Source organism: Eptesicus fuscus, chromosome 22 (assembly GCF_027574615.1).
Source record: "Eptesicus fuscus isolate TK198812 chromosome 22, DD_ASM_mEF_20220401, whole genome shotgun sequence".
Taxonomy (NCBI): domain Eukaryota; kingdom Metazoa; phylum Chordata; class Mammalia; order Chiroptera; family Vespertilionidae; genus Eptesicus; species Eptesicus fuscus.
The window spans coordinates 11,621,931-11,640,750 of NC_072494.1; the positions used below are offsets into that span (position 1 = coordinate 11,621,931).

At 42.1% G+C, this 18,820-nt stretch overlaps 1 protein-coding gene across 1 annotated transcript in view; it reads left to right on the forward strand.

The window, feature by feature from the left end:
- The window catches only part of WARS2 (tryptophanyl tRNA synthetase 2, mitochondrial), a 65,460-nt gene extending 46,845 nt beyond the window's left edge, over positions 1–18,615 (forward strand). The window contains exons 4-6 of the mRNA XM_008147243.3: positions 1,553–1,638; positions 14,798–14,916; positions 16,621–18,615. Of these exons, the coding sequence (XP_008145465.2) occupies positions 1,553–1,638; positions 14,798–14,916; positions 16,621–17,069 (654 nt within the window). The 3' untranslated portion in view covers positions 17,070–18,615. The remainder of the gene's footprint in view (positions 1–1,552; positions 1,639–14,797; positions 14,917–16,620) is intronic.
- Positions 18,616–18,820: the final 205 nt, after the last annotated feature.

An 18,820-nucleotide genomic window follows, 5' to 3' on the forward strand; every position in this document is an offset into this window, starting at 1 on the left:
TAAACTTTCATTATCTTTACCCAGTGATCATTGCCAACTGGCGTTTATCATGGACTTTGTAAGAAGGAGATACACTGAAGTTCAGACTTTCAAATTTTCTTTGAGTGGCCTATATAGCATTAGTTGCTGTAAGTAAGAAACTCCTGGTAATAACCAGAACAGTTAAGTTGAACAGTAACCAGAACTGAATTATGAGTGAGAAGCTTTTGCCTTTCAGAATCCGACTCAAGGGGTGTGTTTGCACGTTGGTGGGGGAAGCCCGAGTTGTGGGCCTTGTTGAGCTTGGTCCTTGGGATCATGCTAGTCCATGCATTTAGTTGTTCAATTTATTCAGAAATAATAGGACCTCTGAGGGGTGATTATTATTAACTAATCAAATGAGATTTATCTACACACCAAAATACCTATTTATCATTTTACATGTAATGATATGCAATTACCAGTGAACTGCACCACAGTATTCCCTGCTAATAAGTAGCCCTACTCAGAGAACCAAGTTACCCATCAGCACTATTTAACCGCAGGAGGTAGCTGGTATTACTAGGGCTCATATTCAGTGGGTACACACTAGTAATTTATAGCTGGCACCCATTGCTCACCAGTTATTAAATATTTCTGATGTCACCTCTGGTGTTTCCATCAGCTTCCCCATTAAGGAAATATTCTGGTCTATGCAATTTGTCCAGTTCATTTGAATCACTTTACTCTCACTGCTGTAGCACCTAAAGATCAATGCAGGTAATTAGGATTGGGAGATTAAAATTTCTCTTCATTTTATTTTTAAAATGCCATGATTTTCTTTGTAGTTGTTTCCTTAAATGAGATATTTTAAAATTGATTTTAGAGAGAAAGGAAGAGATAGAAACATCAATTATGAGAGAGAATCATTGATTGGCTGCCTCCTGCATGCCCCCTACTGGGGATTGAGCCCACCACCCAGGCATGTGCCCTTGACCCAAATCAAACCTGGTACCCTTCAGTCCACAGGCTGACACTTTATCCACTGAGCCAAACCGGGTAGGGTCTGCAACCCAGGCATGTGACCTGACTGGGAATCTAACTATGTCCTGGTTCATAGGTTGACACTCAACCACTGAGCCACACCAGTCAGGCTTAAATGTAATTTTAAGGAAACAGTCCAGTTTTGTTAACAGCACAGTGTGAGACTTTTGGGGAGGTTTCCCCGGATAAACAACAGGCATTTGATGTTAATTCACGTTAATTTATAGACATTTAATTTCATGATATTTTCTGCCCTTAACTGTGAAATCGGGAATTATCTGATTTGGAACCTTGAAAACTCTTATGCCTTTGCTTTAATAAAATGGATGGGAAATAGTAGCAGTGTTGGAGTGGATTCACCTAGTTCCTGCCTAAGCCTGGGGCATGAAGACAAGCCACCAGAAGATGGCTAGAGTTGCTAGAAGGAACTGAGGTGTAATGTCATTGCAGGCGCCTTTAGATTACCCTTTGCTTGCTTTAAAGATTTCTTAATTTACAGTATAATTAGGCTCATGTCAGATTTCTTTCTCTCCTCTTTTCACACCTACAGGCAAAGAGTGCCAAGCAGAAGCACGATGGAACTGTGGGCCTGCTCACGTACCCGGTGCTCCAGGCAGCCGACGTCCTGCTGTACAAGTAAGGAGCGGAGTCCACCCCGGTCTTACACATACGCATGCGTAAGAGGGTGTTTTATCCTATTCCAGATATATTTGGTTCACAGGGAAAGGGGACATAGAAAGGCTCAGACACGTAAATCAGTTTTCATCTATTCTCCGGTAACAGATACTAAATTACAGATGGATGTTCCATAATTTAGTATCTTCCCCAGGAGAACTAGACTCCTTTGCCTGTACGTGTGGTAATAGCTTGGAGATGACAGTATGTGTGCCCTGTGGCATGACCCCAGCACCCTTGTGCAGTTATGATGGAAACAGCCAGAGAGCAGCTGCTTAGCTTTACAGATAAGGAATGTCCAGTATTACATGCAGGCTATTTAATTCTGATTTTAAAAAATATATATTATATATATATATATATACATATATATATATATATATAGATTTTAAAAATATATATTTTATATATATATATATACATCTATATAAAATATATATGTGTGTGTGTGTGTGTATATATATATATATATATATATATATATATGATATAAAAAGTGTCCCCTCAGGAGTTTGGGAGTTCGATCGCTCACTATGATGTATGCTGACCACCTGGGGGCAGCGCAGAATGAAGGAAGGCCCCAGCCGGCAGCCAAATGGCCCCGATTGGCCCTGATTTCTGGCCAGACCTAGGAACCCTACCTATGCACGAATTTTGTGCACTAGGCCTCTAGTGTGTGTGTATATACAGTATATATATATGGTGCCTTTGTTGTATTGACTTGAGTCCTGGGCTTCTGGTAGCATTTATTATTTATTATAAATGACTTTTGGAAGTCTAGAATACTTTTCTCCAGGAATAGCAAGTGAGAGGCTAATGAAGATCCGATAATTTCAATTGTAAGGGCTACTTGTTTCTACTTGTAAAAAAACCTTCATTTCTTATCTGTAAAATAGGAATAATGATCACCCTGCACAGGATTACTAAAAGATTAACATGAACTATGGGCCAGGAAGTGCAGTGACTGGGAGCTCCATTATGATCAATGATGGGTATGTTTTTGACAATGACAGCCCTATATCTAATTTAATTTTCAAGGGCTACTTGTTTCCAGAGCAATGGGCTGAGATTTCTTCGCACCAGGATATGGGAGCACATGAGCATGGTGAATTTCCTTAATAGTCCAAGAGCTGTAATGGGAAAGTCCTCTGAGCTCAAGGCTGTGAAAAGGAGTAAAGTTTACCAGGAAGGATTGCCCTCCTTGCGATACCGTGGCCCACAGCATGGGAAAGAACTTTAGACGACCCCTTCTTCAATTCCTTTGCTTTACATGTGGCCCAATGAGGTTCAAGGTTCAACTATTTTCCAAAAGCCATGCAGCCAGTCAGAGGACAGTGGAGGCTCAGCACATGATTCTGGTCTCCCAAAGCCAGTGCTGACCTTCCTTCCAGCAATCATGTCAGGAGACAGGATCACCAGTGAGCAACCAGAACAATCCAAGATCATGTATGCTAAAGTGAAGATGGATCTATTTTTATCAATTGCCCAAAATGCATTGGGCAGAATGAGAAAACACTACAGTTTTTCTCATCTACAAAGTGGGTTAATGGGATATCGCTCAGAGGTTATTAAACAAATTCTGTATGAATTGAATCCTCTAGTACATAGTCAATGCAAACATTTTAGGAGTACAAGAGCAACATTTGAAAAGGCTGAAATTGGCAAAAACAGTTCCTTAAGATCCTCAAGTCTGTATATGTTTTTATATATAAATACTTTAATATATAAATATCTGTATATATAAAAGGCTAATATGCAAAGTGTCCCCTCAGGAGTTCGACTGGGAGACCAGGAGTTCGATCGCTTGCCATGACGTGTGCTGACCACCAGGGGGTGGCGCAGAATGAAGGAAGGCCCCAGCTGGCAGCTGGAAGGCCCCAATCGGCCCTGATGGCTGGCCAGGCCTAGGGACCCTACCTGTGCATGAATTTCATGCACTGGGCCTCTAGTTTTTATATATTGTAAATACAGATGTCATATATTATATATTTCTATTTACATATTATCATTTTATGTATTACTTAAGTATTACTAGTGCCCCGATGCACGGATTCATGCACATTGAAAGGAAATTAATTAGAAGGTGGCCAGCAGGGCAGGACTGGGCGAGACAGGCCAACCTCCTGCAGTCCCTCCCCGGCTGGCCACACCTGGGGTGGCGCTGTGGCTCGAAGGTTGTCTGCAGAGTGAGTGGGGTCCCTCTGGCAGGTGGGGTCCCTCGGCCTGGCCTGCAGGGATCGGGCCAAAACCGGCTCTCTGACATCCCCTGAGGGTTCCTGGATTGCGAGAGGGTGGTTCTCAGGTGACATGCCCCAAAACCGGGCTCCCTCCTCTCTGGTTCCAGGTGTGTCACCTGAGAACTGCCGCTGCCAAGTCACTGCAGCTCAGCAGCTCCTGTGTTGAGCATCTGCCCCCTGGTGGTCAGTGCGCATCAGACCTACTGGCCGGTCAGACAGTCGGACGGTCGCTTAGCCTTTTATATATATAGATATTTACATGTCAAAAAATATATAATATATAATTTCTTCTTAATTGCTTGGTAATAAATAGCAGAGGCAGGACTCAAACCCAGGTCTGATTTTTAGCCTGTACCATTGTTTTCTCTGTAACAGAGTTCAAGCACTTGGACTATTTTTGGTTGGATTTTGTTTAGTTTTCGTTCAGATATTGCTGGATTTTGAAAAAGTCATAGCCAGAATGTGTGTGAATATTTAAATTATAAATGTAGACAGATACCAAAAACAAAGGTAGATAGATAAAACATTTGTATTGTCTCCTACCAGCAAATCTTCTATACGTGCCCTCTTCCTAAAATCCTCATGCAGGGCAAGCATAGAGTTAGTGTTTGCTTTTGTCAAAATCAGCATTAGAATGCGTGGTGCCTGGTCCCTGGTCTGCGAAGGGAATGGAAGAGGAGCCTTTCGGGTGAATGTGTGGCAGGCTGATGTAATTGTGTTGGCAGAAAGGAATCTAGAAATGGAGAGTGGAGACCATCTTAAGCATGACCAACTTAAGTATAATAAAGTAGCAGATATTTGAAGAGAGGCAAAATACTCAAAAATAGCAAGTGTTCATAATTTTTATTTTGCATCTGCATTATTTTTCTGAGTAATTTCAAATAGCTGGCTATATATATTTAAGTAAATATTTCTTTCTCTCTCTCTCTCTCTCTCTCTCTCTCTCTCTCCACATACACACACATAATTTTTATGAATATACAGCAAATATTGGTTAGTACCTGTAATGCCATGAATCCAGAAAAAGGCACTGCACTTGGGCATGAGAGAAAGGGGAGGAAGGAATTAACGTGTGGTGAGCATTATTTGCCTGGCACCATACTAGCTGCTGCACACACATTACCTATTCAGATTCTCTCCACAACAACCGCTCTGTAACACAGCTAAGCGGGATTCTCCCCGTTTCACAGATAAAGAACAGATAGCCTACTCAAATAGAGACGAGAGTGATTACCTGGTTAATGACTTGCTCGTCCTCCAGAATTTGAACAGGGCAATATGGGGTTAGCGTAAGAAGATAGTGAAAGCAAAAGCTGAGGTGATGGGACAATGAGGAAACAGGCCTCCTGGAACGGTGAGTAAGCAGAACCCAAAACAGAGTACAGAGAGGGAGACGATTGGTTGGAAATGTCCTGCTTGGTAATTCCAGGGAAGAGCTGAGTCATCGTAACTCCGAGGATCTGACTACTGCCATTGAGGACCGCTGAGATAGTCAGTTCCTCAAACTGCATTGGAGACGTCCAGTTCTTGAATTATATCCTTTGTCTGTGAGGCCAGTCTGTCCCACATTTTTTTGAGGCCCTGGAGAATGCTGGCCAAACCTCATGTCAGCTGTCGGCTGATGTCTGCATACCCACCCACAACTGCCAAAGCAATCATTTCTCCTCTTTCTCTTCCACCTCCCAGCTCTCAGGCAAGTGCCAACACTGACCCAGAGTCCCCTGGAAGGCACCCTGGGAAATGTAGCTTTCATGCTGCCGGCCCCTGAAAATCGAGAAATAGGATAGAAGGGAGAGACGGGCCCTGAGATGTCAACAGACACTCCAGTCACCCTCCTAAAAGCAATGGGAGGCTGTTGGTGCATTTTAAGGACAATGAAATAGCTCCATGTGCACTTTTAAAAGAGGACTGATTAAAATGCAGAGAATAAATTGGGGGACAAAAGCAGCTGGGCGGGGAGGGCGGCGTCCATTAAGAGGCTCTTTTACTAGTCTGTTTGGACCATGATGGCAACAGTGAAGACAAAGAGAGTAGACAAACTTCCAAGATGTTACGGGGGTGCAATGGATAAGACCTCCTAATGATTGAATGTGAATGAGGAGGAGGTATCAAAGCTGACCCCAGGTTTCGGACTGTGCTCCCAGATCGATGGTGTTGCCATTCACTGAGGTAGGAAAACTGCAGGGGGCCCCGCCAGAAGGAGGTACAGCTTCATCCCATGTTCTCTCGCCTCCTGGAAGCCTTAACTCCCTGGACGGTAAAACCTTGTCTATCTGCCAGTACCCAGCACCAGGCCTTGCACATCGTAGGTCTTCCATGAGGAATTGCTACATTAGAGAGTCATCACCGCACATCCAACACGACCAGTGATGGCGAATTAATCTTTTATGAAAGAAAAAACAGCCCCGAACTCCTGTCCCAGCTGGGCTGGTTAAAGGCAACAGCATGGAAAACTCACAAACAGCCAAAGAAGTAGGGAAAAAAACCACACCAAGAGAACAAATCTCTGCGAGCAGATATATGTAGGCCACGATTATTCATCTAGACACTAATTCTGCCAAAGGGTTGGGGTGGATCCCGAGTACACGTAAAGGCAACGAGAAACTCAGCAGAAGAAAAATGGTTTAGTCACCAGAGAAGATCAGACGCATTATTATGTGACAGAAGTTATAACAATCAAAATTATGAAAGACTTTTGTTTTATGTTGTGTCTAAGAAAGCACACTCGGGGTAAGAAAAAAAAAAAGGATGTGGAGAAAAAGAGAAGGCATTAATATGGATATCGTTAAGGAGGGTATAAATTTTAAAAAGAGCAGCACTAAATTATTTGAAGTGAAAGGAAGACTATGAGGAGAGAAGTTGCAAATGTGAAGAGAATAAGCCCCATAAGTGTGCAGAATCAAAGACAGGCCGAATTAATGTAGAGTGTAAACTCAGTGGAGGAGAAGGAAGGGCCAAGATAAATTACAGGAGGTGAAAGGAGCAGCAGGAGCAGGGGGAGGAAAGACCAGAAACAAACAAACCGAAATCAGATGAAGAAGCCAAGTGCAGCCATAGGACCAGGTGAAAAAAATTAAAATTTTTAAAATCTTTTTTTTTTTTTTTTTTAAAGCAAAATCTCACAGAATGGCAAGAAAAGAGGCGAGGGTCCGGCATGAGGCAAAGACGCACGCAGAGTCATTATGAAAACTAAATGTGTTTTCTGTTTAGTTTGGTTGCTTTGTGAATCTGGAACCATTTTGACATGTGGAAATATTCATTTCGATGTGCTTAAAGTGTATTGATTATGGTAATTGTTTTTTCTGTGTTAGTTGCAGTCCATTGTGATTTCCTATGGGCTACCGTAATTGCTTCTTAACCTGCCCTGTTGGCTAATTTGGTTTGGGAGAGGCAAGGTGACCTCTGCTTGTCAGCCTCACTGTAATTACAAAGACAGGAGTAGCGACGTCCAGTCAAAGAAGAGAAATGTGGGAGCGGGGGCGGGGGAGGGGGGTGCACTCCTCGGAGAGGAGCGTGTGCAGGGTGGTGGGCACTGGAGCATTTTTGTTTTTACCACGCACTGGGCCAGTGACTTTTTGCTCCAGGCTGTGTGGACAAGAGCAAGGGACGAAGCCCGCACCATCCTTTTGTAGAATTTCCTGAATTCATCGACGGACCTTAGAAGAAGAGAAACTACTTCCTGATCCATTGCCATGGTCCCTGCATTTTGCCTTTCCCATTCATTGTTCTGTCCCTGTTTTCCTGGAATTAAAGGAATTCTCAGAATCCCTATAGCATGCCATTTATACTTTGGAATTACCTAATCAGTGAACGGTCAGTTTCAAATATGTTTTGCACCCATACCTGTCAGGATGGCTGCCCAGGTTTGTGCCCGTCTCTGGGATTACATGTTGATATTTAGGTTTATGGAGGGAGGCAGCTATGAACAAGGAAAGTGATCATGGTTTGCAGAAAGTCACCATGTACCTCATACCAAGGTATCTAATAGTCTCGGGATTTCTTTCACTATTTTATCCTGCATCGTTGTCAGATATGAATATTTGTTATATCAATAGCTAGTGTTTATTGAGCTCTTACTATCAAGTACTATGCTTGGTTATCGCATTTAGTGAAACAACTGTATAAGGTAGGCACTATTATGATCTCTATTTTACAGAGGAAACAGGTTTAGAAAAGGTAAGAAGGTTGGCTATGACGTGCCTAGTAGCTGGTGGAGCTGTGATTTAAATTCAGAAAGTCTGACTTCTGAGGTCCTGGTTTTATCCTCTCTAGTGATCACAAACTGACTGACTGCATTATACATTTTATTTTGATAGGAACTATAGTGACTGTATAGGTTATAGTGGCTTCCTCTTTAGATCATTCATTTTTTGAATGAGAATTTACTAAGCTCCTCATGCATACCAGGCAACTCTATTGGAAATATATTGAAAAGCAAGACAGACAAACTCTCAAAAAGCTTACTTTATAACTTACTTTTAAAAGCTCATTTTATTTTTAGGGTCTCGTGGTGGGAGAGTCAAGCCTCCCACGGGTTAATTTAATATTCTAATATCGTTAAAACATTCTTTCTATATTCATTAGGAAAAATTAAAAATCACTGCTGCTGTTTGTTTTTATTACCATATTGGTGCATTTCCTTCCAATCAGTTTCTTAAGCTAACATTTCTTGTTTGCATACTATGTGCCAGGCACCAGACTGCGAGCTTTGCGCACATTATTTTACTCCTCAAAGCACTCCTTGTGCAGGAACTATTACTAGTCAGTTTTTAAAATGAAAAAAAAAAAAAAAAACCAGGCTGAAGGAGGTTAAATAAGTTGCCCAGGAACACCCGGCTGGAGCGCAGGAATCTGACCGCAGGCTGCCTAACACGAGTCCCCACTCCAACCACTGTGGCTCCTTCTTCACGCCAATACGTGTATTTCCAAAAAAAAAATGGGCATCCTGGCTTTTTTGTCTTATATTTTCCCACGTCATTGAAATGTTTTCTGATGTTTGTGTTATTTTTATTTCTTCCCTGTGTGTGATTCTTTGTCTTCTATCTTTTGCTATCTAGATTGTGTTTGCTCTGCTTTTATCTCTTCCAGTGACTGGAAGGTGTGCTTTCTGTTTCCCATTCTAGTAGCGGTTGTCTTTGAACTAAACAAAGACCACCCAAATGAGAACACACAGACACTATTTATTCAGAGCTGGCCGCAGCGAGGAGTCAGCCGCCCTCGCTTGTGATTCTCAGAGGCTCGAAGCAGGAGGGCAGTGGAAAACTTTATAGGAAAGGAAGGTTTCAGGTATGCTTTCTGTTTTGAGGCTGTTGCCATGGGGAAGCTGAAGGCTGGCTAAGGAGAAGCGGGGCATATGATGGGATTCATTCGGGGAGCATTTTGACTTTCTCTGGTGGGTCCTGAGTTGGACAAAGCGAAGACAAAGAATTGGGAAGTTGGCAGTCATTGCCCAAGTCTCGACCATTCCAGGCCAGTGGCTGCAGAGGTGGTGATTTGGCTTCCTGGTCTGGTTGCTCCAAAGGTTTTGGGTTATGGTTTTCTGGTCATGTATTGTCTGTCCATTGCCCATTTGTATATCAGTTTCTCTCTTTCCAGGAATTATATTTGGGGCCTTGTTTTAATCGTTCCAAGTACAAAATGATATCATGTGGTCAGATGGGTTATTAATCGCATTGAGATCCTCAGTTTACACTCACACTTCCTTTTGATTCCATTAACTAACCTGGGATTTTCAACAAAGGTTGTTATAAATGTATTGATTTTAGATTGCATTTTCTGCCTCAAATTGTGACCAAAATTTAGATTCTGTGTTTTAATGTTTACAGCCTGTCTTTATACCCCAGCATTTCCGCTTCTGAGATCTGGAGTCCTTAGGTTTGACTCAGAATTGTTTCCAGTCCTTGACATGCCTGAGAATTTCTCTCTGTTTAGCTTGCTTCCTCTGTAAAATGGGATTGAGGACAATAATAATAATACATTAAAAGTGCTTGGCAAAGTGTACAGCATATAGGGGGTGTTTCCTAGCCACTAGCTACTTTATTATCATCATAATAATTATTATAGTTCACAATAAAAGGCAGCTTGGCTAGGTTTTTAATACCTTCTACTCTCAACCCTATAAACATTGTTTCATTGTTGTATTATTAACCTGATTTTTCTCATTTTTATTTTTATTTTTCTGGCTGTGGAATAGAGGATTTTTTTAAAAACTTATTTAACTTTATAATTCAGTGTGGTTTTTTTTCTGGGTTGTGTTGCAGTGTGAGTCTCTGGTGTTTTTCCTGAAACTTGTTGAGCCCATTCAATATGCATACTCAGTTTTGCTTGCTTCCTTGTTTCTCATCGAGTGAAGTTCCCTCCAGTTTTAAGGTTATGGCTTCAGTTCAGATGGTCCTGGTGCCTTCCTCTGGAGGACCCTAATCATAGACCAGAGGAGGGTCCTCCAACCCATCACTTGCTGGTCCCGTTTCTCCTTTTCCTCCGGCTCTGAGTTCTTGAGGAGCTTCGCGTTCCTCACCCAGGCCACCGATAACGACCTGTCCTTAGACTCTGCTCCTCCCTGCTCCTGGTTCTGTGATTACATGTTGGCTTTTCTTTATTTCATCATTACACTTTCTCTCCATTTTATTGTTTTCTCTCACCGATGTTATCCTCCTTTTGTGACTTCTTGCTCTTGTCCTAAAACAACCATGTCTTTTGGAGTCCTATTGAGGTTACCAAGCAGTTTTCTTTAAAAAAAACAAAACTACCTGTTTCTTGTAAAAGTTCATTTTCAAATGTCTGATCTTCCTCAGAGTCTCCAGGGTAGAATTGCCTTTCCCTTGTTCCACATTATTTTTCATAGGCTCTGGATCGGGGTCTTCTACTGGCTTATTTGTTTGATTTTTATGTGCTGGGTTTTTGCACTTGATCTTAGCCAAAAGGCCGAGAAGAGATGTGTGCTGGGTTTTTAAAATCCATACTGGAACAAGGAAACTAGATTCAAATAGTGTCAGCCAATAGACACAACCTGCGGAAGGCCCGTGAGTCCTCCGGCCACTTGGACGCTATTTGAACTCTGTGCTCCTAATTCCTCAGGAAGGCAGAGCAGTGTGCTGCACTTTGGTCCAGTGGCTGGTGTTGCTCAACTAGGTTAGGCCTGCTGGTCTGAGATAGGGTTTTCTCCTGCTGCCTGCCCTCAGCACTTTACTTTTTATTTTATTCAGTCCACAAATGTTCCCTGAGCACTGCCCACCCCTAGCCGGGAAACGCTCAGTGTCCTGGCGTACGGGAGTGGGTAAGACCAGCACGTCCCTGCTGCCATGGAGCTCACCTGCTCATTCTCAGGAGGAGGCAGTGACTGTGACCAGTGCCTGCTGCCTCCACTGCTTGTGCCGTTGGTGTTTTCTGAGAGCTGTCTTCACGGCTGAATGTAGAAGGAGAGAGTCAGGCTGATGACGAACAAAGGGCCAATAGCAATCTAGCTGCCGTGGATGGATGTCTGCCCTCATCTCCGGCTGGGGCAGGTTTCCAGCAAGGGGGGCATTTGCTCCAACTACATATGACAAGAAGCTCAACCAATGGCTCTTTCTAGTTCAGTTCTGTTGATCTTCACCGTTAATGAGAAGTCTTCTCAAATTCTGTCCTTAGTTTTAACTCTTAATGCTAGTTTCTAGTTATTTAGAGTTCCTCTATCTTCATGGGTGTTCTGGGTAAAACATTCAGACAGGTTATTTTCTACCACAGTGATGTGTATCATTTCAAACCGGGAGCGTGGATTCTTCACTGTTGAGTTTGGGAGTGAATGTGGGATATTTAATGCCAGTGTCTAGTAGGAAGGCAGAGATGCAGCCCTGAGCCTGCAGGGAGCTGGCAGAGCTAGCAACAGAGCCCTAGAAATCAGAAGAGAAGGGACATGCGGATCCTCACGTGACAGTTGTTATGCTCTCCAATGATGAGAGGAAAGCAGAGGGCAAAGACTGTGTTTTTAGAAATGTCAATATTTAGGGACAAAAGGAGAAAAATAAGGGAATTCATTGATCTGTGTTGATTATATTTTATTTTTACTCTTCTGTGAAACTTTATATATAAGTAGATATCCTATGAGGTCTTGATTATCCACTTTGCTAAATATGCATGATGACCTGGGATTTTTTTCCTTTCACAAACTGTCCCTATGTCTGGAGAGAAGTTGGAATCAGAGTCAGGTAAGGATTGAACCTCTAGTTCTTTAGGAAGTGTGTCTTAAGCACCTTTCTGAAATAGAACACATATATACCATTTGAGAATCCTATTCTCTACCTAGCTACCTTGCTTTGAAAGCTTGCCAAGTTGCAGGCACAGTGCTAAGCACTTTACATGCATTCTCGTTTAATCTCCACAACAATAGTGTGGGGTAAATCACTGTTACTACACCCAATTTACAATGAGAAAGTTGCCTATGACAGAAATTCTGTGATTTACCCAGTTACATAAGACAAGAGTGGCAGAGTCAGGATTTGGTGCTAGCCTAGTCACCAAGCCCGTTATCTTACATGAGTGCTTTACTGCATCTGGCATGTGCTCACGCGCGCTTACACAAACACACTACACACACACACACACACACACACACACACACACTACAACTGCATGAGTATATGAGGAACTATATATGTCAATGTTCAGGAATTTTTTTAAATACATAAAATGAATTTTATTTGACTTCCATGCAAAAGAAGTGTCAGAGAGTTGCTTTGAAACCTATTGCTTATTCTAATACTCAAAACATATATCAGCTCTTCTTTTGGAAATATATTCAGAATTATTTTATCAAACAGATATTAGTTTCATGAATTGACAGTCACACCTTGTTTCTGACCAGAAAGTATAGAACATTCATTCACCAGATTTGTCTCCAGATGACTTTCAGTTATTATAAAAGATAACTTTCCCCCACTCCAATAAAAATTTCTTCCTATATGAATCTTTAAAAAAAAATCTGCCACAAAATAATGTAAGTCCCTTATGGTTCTGTAACTATAATACAGGAACAATCTATGCATCTATTAAAATTCTCTGAATGAAGACCACATAGAAACATGGGAAATGCCATATGTTAACATGAAAGGTGGAATGCATACTATGTCTGCTTTATGTAAAAATACATATAGACAACTACAGGGACTGGAAAGTAATTTGCAAAAATAAATACAATTAGAATTATGAGGGATATTTCAAACTTTTTCAAAATGTTCTCAAGTATTTTACTATCTTAAAGTAGCTGGTCTTTATGCTAGTCAAAACCTCCTTCACGTTCTCATGCTCTAGGCAACTACGTTAAATGGACCAGAAGCCTATGGACAGTAACTCGCAAGGAAAGTCAAAGGTCTCTGCCAGTTCTTTGAGAATCACTCACTAACCCTGGGCTAGGAGGTTCTCCTTTCTATAACAAGGCACCATAGCTTTCTACCAGTTTTCCTTTGCCGTGGCTCTTTTGAAAGCTGTTATTTTCCCTCTCAAATGTATAATTATTTAAATATTCAAGTTCACTTAAGGCTGCTTTCATAGGGGGCATATCAAACTTCCTTGATTAAGAAACTACAGCACTTTATTCACTGTATTATCAAATGTAAACTCCCAGCCAGCATTAAAGTCTTCAAATCACCCATCGTCTCCCCTGGTAATACTTCAGTAAGCTTTCCCCAGAAAGACTTCCCTATACTGGTTCCTTCTTCCCTTGTTTGACATAACTCACCATGATCTAACACTTTACTAGTACTTATGGGATTAAAATCATTACAAATATGGTCCCCGTATTCTGATAATTTGTGTTTCACCTCTTTATTTTTTTAATAAAATAAAATCTTACAGATAAGATCCAGGTCTCCTTTCCTCAAGCCCCTTCTTTCCCTCCTTCGTTGGAGGCAGCTACGATCATGAATTTGTGGAGGGGCTTCCAATATGTTTTTTAAAACATTTGTATTGGGTTCAGAGAGGAAGGGAGAGGGAGAGAGAGATAGAAACATCAATGATGAGAGAGAATCATTGATCAGCTGCCTCCTGCACTGCCCCACACTGGGGATTGAGCCCGCAACTGAGGCATGTGCCCTGACCAGGAATCGAACCATGACCTCCTGGTTCCTAGGTCGATGCTCAACCACTGAGCCACGCCGGCTGGGCCAAATATGTTTTTTAACTTATATATGTATTGGTGCATAGAATTTTCATATGTGCTTTTAAGATTTACATAAATGTCATTGCTCTCTACATCTTCTGCAACTTGCTTTTTCCATTCAACGTTGTTTTTGAGATCCATCTACATTGTACTGATAGATTTTGATCTTATTCATTTATTTTAAGTTCCCTGCAGCATATTAATTGTCCCGTGATTGTTGCAATGTACTGGAAAACAGAAGAGCATATATTCCTAAAAGATCTGAGTCACTCCCTGTGTGGCAGGAGGAAGACTCTCGCCTGCAGAGCCGTCTGCCATGTTTGATTTGAGGCGTGGGGTGGAGTGTGTCTTTCAAGTGTGAGCACAAGCTCTGAAGTAAGAAGCATCTGGTCCAGGCCAGGATAATGTGTGCTGACTGGGTGAGGGACCGGAGGGGATTTAAAATACAATTATGCTTAGAGCCTGTGCTATTTAAGATCCCATACCTCCCTCCCAGCGAGATCCTGTCCCACTGGTGTGGTTGACGGCTGTGTTCTTCCGCTGTGGACAAGAGAGAACTCGAGTAGCCTGACGCCTCTTTGGCATTTGTCTGGTGCACAGAGACAGACGCGGGTCCCGGCATCCCCTCTGTAGTTGGTGAGCGGTTGTTGACCACAGTGAAACAGGCACAGGAAATGCAGCTGCTTGCAGTATCATTTCCGTGTAAGCAGGCACCCTGCAGAGTTCTTCTGTCTGTCTTCCATTAAAGGTCCACACACGTTCCTGTCGGGGAGGATCAAGTCCAGCACATGGAGCTGGTTCAGGATCTAGCACGAGGGTTTAACAAGAAGTACGGGGAGTTCTTCCCGGTGCCCAAGTCCATTCTAAGTAAGTAGCAAACATGTGATTGATAAGTTGGGGCTGTTTATAATCCTTTTGTATTTAAAAATTTTTATTTTTCAATTACAATTGACATACAATATTATATTATATTCCAGGTTATACAACATAGTGATTAGACATTTATATAACTTACAAAGTGGTCACCCCGGTAAGTCTAGTAATCAGGGTATGTGTCAAAGAGAAGTCTGAATAATGGACCAAAGCTTAGAACTTGCTTGGAACTAAACTTGGCTTCTTTGTGGACAGGCTTCAGGATTTATAACTAGAATCCCCATCTTTTTCTGTCATGTAGGACTAGTAGACCTCATTGGATAATTGAATGAAATAACCAAAAAAGCTTGAAAAGCAGGGAGACTAAAACTAAAAATAATAATTTTTATGTATAAAGTATTATATAATTTATCACACACACACACCCTCATTTGGTAGAACAGGTAGCTTTCCCTATGTTATGGATGAGGAAACTAGGGCCTGGCAGGGCTAACTTTGTGTTCAAGTCCTGTATCTAATCAGTGGCAAACCTGGGCCCTATATTGAGTTCTGATTCCAAAACCAGCTTCCCTATTCACAACAAAACAGAAGTTATGAGATTGAGAACTGCTGGGTCATAATGTAGATAAAACAAGAGGGTGTTGATCATCCTCACACTCTGCCTTCTTAAATGCACAACTGAGGTGGAATGTACAGTCCACCTACTGAATCTGAGGCCTCGGCTGCAACGTGCCGGGCTGTGCTAGTCCGGAATCTCCTTGAGGAAAGAAGCTGTACGCCTCTATCAGCATACTTGTAGCTGTGCAAAGCTGTGGCAGGGCAGAAATCACGAAACCTAAGCTCTGTCCATCTTTGTTAAACTGACAGCATTTTAAGGGAGTATACCATGTACCCAGTATCCATCTAGAAACCTAAGTTGGGTATAAGTGTCTAAGTTATTCCCACAGATAAATTCAGGGCACCCCACACACCCAAATCAACCTTCTTTGAGTAATAACATTTTAATGTTTTGGCCTATTGTTATTTTACCAATTTCAACTTTATATGCTTCTGTAATAGCCATAAAACAGGCACTTATTACTAACACTGGTCTGTGAAGCACAGCTTAACATCTTGATTCTATCAGAGTAATAAACAAGCTTCTCGTGTGTGTGTGTGTGTGTGTGTGTGTGTGTGTGTGTGTGTGTGTGTTCGTATATACTTTTATAATCATGGGTAAAGAATTGGAAGGATTGACACAGATGGTTAAAGTTGGTTTGGGGACAGGAAGGGCAGTGGTTATGGGTAGGGGGTGATTAGCCAGTAGAGAAGCACAGGGAGGAAGAGAGAGGGAGAGGCAAGAAATAGACAATTTTTTAACGGTGTGCACAGCAAAAACAGTGTGATTGATACAATTTTGTTTGTATAATACTATTGTACATTTTTATGTGAACATGTGCATCCAAAATGTGTAAAGATATGATCAACAAAATGTTACAGATTTGTTTGATGTTTACTTTCATACTTATGAAATTCTTGAATTTTGCACAGTGAGAATTTAATATTTATATAATCAGATAAAAATAATAGTTACTTGGGGTTCTTGGATTTTTAAAGATCAAGATTGACACTGACATTCATGATGATTTTTTCTTACTGTTGTCATTGTTTTGTTCGTTTTGTTTTGTTTGGGATGTGTGTGTTGTGTTTTTACCTAAGCATCGATGAAGAAGGTAAAATCTCTCCGTGATCCTTCTGCCAAAATGTCGAAATCAGACCCGGACAGACTGGCCACCGTCAGAATAACAGACAGCCCAGAGGAGATAGTGCAGAAGTTCCGCAAGGCGGTGACGGACTTCACCTCGGAGGTCACCTACGACCCGGCCCGCCGTGAGGGTGTCTCCAACCTGGTGGCCATCCACTCCGCGGTGACAGGGCTCCCCGTGGAGGACGTGGTGCGCCAGAGCGCCGGCCTCGACACCGCCCGCTACAAGCTGCTGGTGGCAGATGCTGTGATTGAGAAATTCGCTCCAATTAAGAGTGAAATTGAAAAACTGAAGATGGACAAGGACCACTTAGAGAAGGTTTTACAAGCGGGGTCAGCCAGAGCCAAGGAATTAGCATATCCTGTGTGCCAGGAGGTGAAGAAGCTGGTGGGGTTTCTGTAGGAAGTTTCAGCCGATCACAGAAAGGCTCTTCTGGTTTGTGGGCTGTGCGCTCCGAGAAAGGCAGCCTTCCTCCTGGACAAGCAGGAAATTGTAGTTTGGGGATATTTAATTCGGTAAACTTGATAGTGGCTTCATCTGATGAAGAATGTTATGTGGCCTGCAGATAGAGCAGTATTCTAAATCCCATCAGCAAAATGCTGTGGCCAGGAAAGAAAAAAGCAAAGAAGGCAGAGCTTTCTGAATCCTCAGTATTTGAGGCACACACTCCCCAGCCTGGTTTACATACACACATGTGACTGAGGTGACTGGTAATTTGGCAAAAGGGGGTATCACCTGTGTCTTTCTCAAGTGGGCACTCTCATAGGCGGTCACCTTATCTGTCCCAACCCTTTTACAGTAATAGGAAGAGGTCTCAGACTTATTAGTATAATCCTTGGGATGCCATTGGGACCAACTTGTATTCAGATCTCATAAAAATGAGTTGATTAATATAGTTCATTTGTCACTGAGATGGTGCCTGCTTTAAAGCATTTAAGCTGCTTAACTTGTTTCCCAAGAGATTATACTGATTGTTTTGGCAAGTTGTTTTTTTTTGTGTGTGTGTGTTTTTGTTTTTAATTCAGAGATGCATATAATCTTTTAAAAAGGCTGCATTATTTCAACTTGATATATTTATTGTTCAAGAACCCAGGCCCTAGATGATGTTCCTAATAGGTACTTCCAACCCCCTGTGAAATATATGAGAGGAATTGCCATTTTACATGGCGGAAAGGGAGGCTCAGAGGACAGTTAGCTTGGACAGAATCTCTCGGGAAGTGAGAGGCAAATCCAAGATGAAAACCTTTGCTCCTTACCTGAGCCTCCAACCTTTTGAAGGGGGTCCTGGAAATATAAGACCTGAACTACTGAGACTGTTTCTATCAGTAACTCAACCAGTGCCGGGTCACATTTGCTCCTCATAGTCCCGACGCAGGTCCCACGTTCTGTCTCCTGTACTTCTTGCAGAGGCGCTTCCAGTATACCTTGCCAGACTACAACAGTGGGGAGGCCGGAGCAGTGTGAATGGAAACCTCCCATCGCCTTCTACCTCGTCTCTCTAAGTAATAACAAGTCACTCTGAAACCTGCCCTCCCATTTCCCACACCTGAAAATGGAAAGGGTAATCCTGACTTGCCAGGGTCTGTTAGCAAGATTGATTTTGTAATAGAAATTGCTTATCATTTTTTGCCAATGGGTATAATGATCGTCATTTATACTCAAAAGACTAGTATGTTGGGCAAATAATTTTTACTCATGCTTCTTAAGAGAGGGCAGTAAAAAGGTCCTTGTATTAACAGATATAAATCCACAGAACACTGCATCCCAGAATCCAAAGTAAAAGACCCTTTTTTGGATCCTTGCTTGGGATGGGGTATCACTAGTCCTAGAGGAGCCTCTTGGGGCATATTTCTTCCGAGGCTGTTTTATTTTTCCTTTCAAATGAACCCTATTGTGAATACTGGACAAAGACAACATTAAAGGTGGATCTATCAGACCAATGTCTATTTGTTTGTCTCTCTGTGTGTTTCTTTACCCCCTTGCAACACCTTTTGTCCACAGAACTACAGGCACCATGGAAGGACTCTCAGATGAGAGAAACCAGACGACGTGTGACGACTTCGAGGAGCAAAACCCTGCACAGGTGAGGTCGGCTTGTGTGCCTCCTGCTGTTGTTACTCCTTGAAAGTGACCCAAGGGCTCAAGCCCCAAAT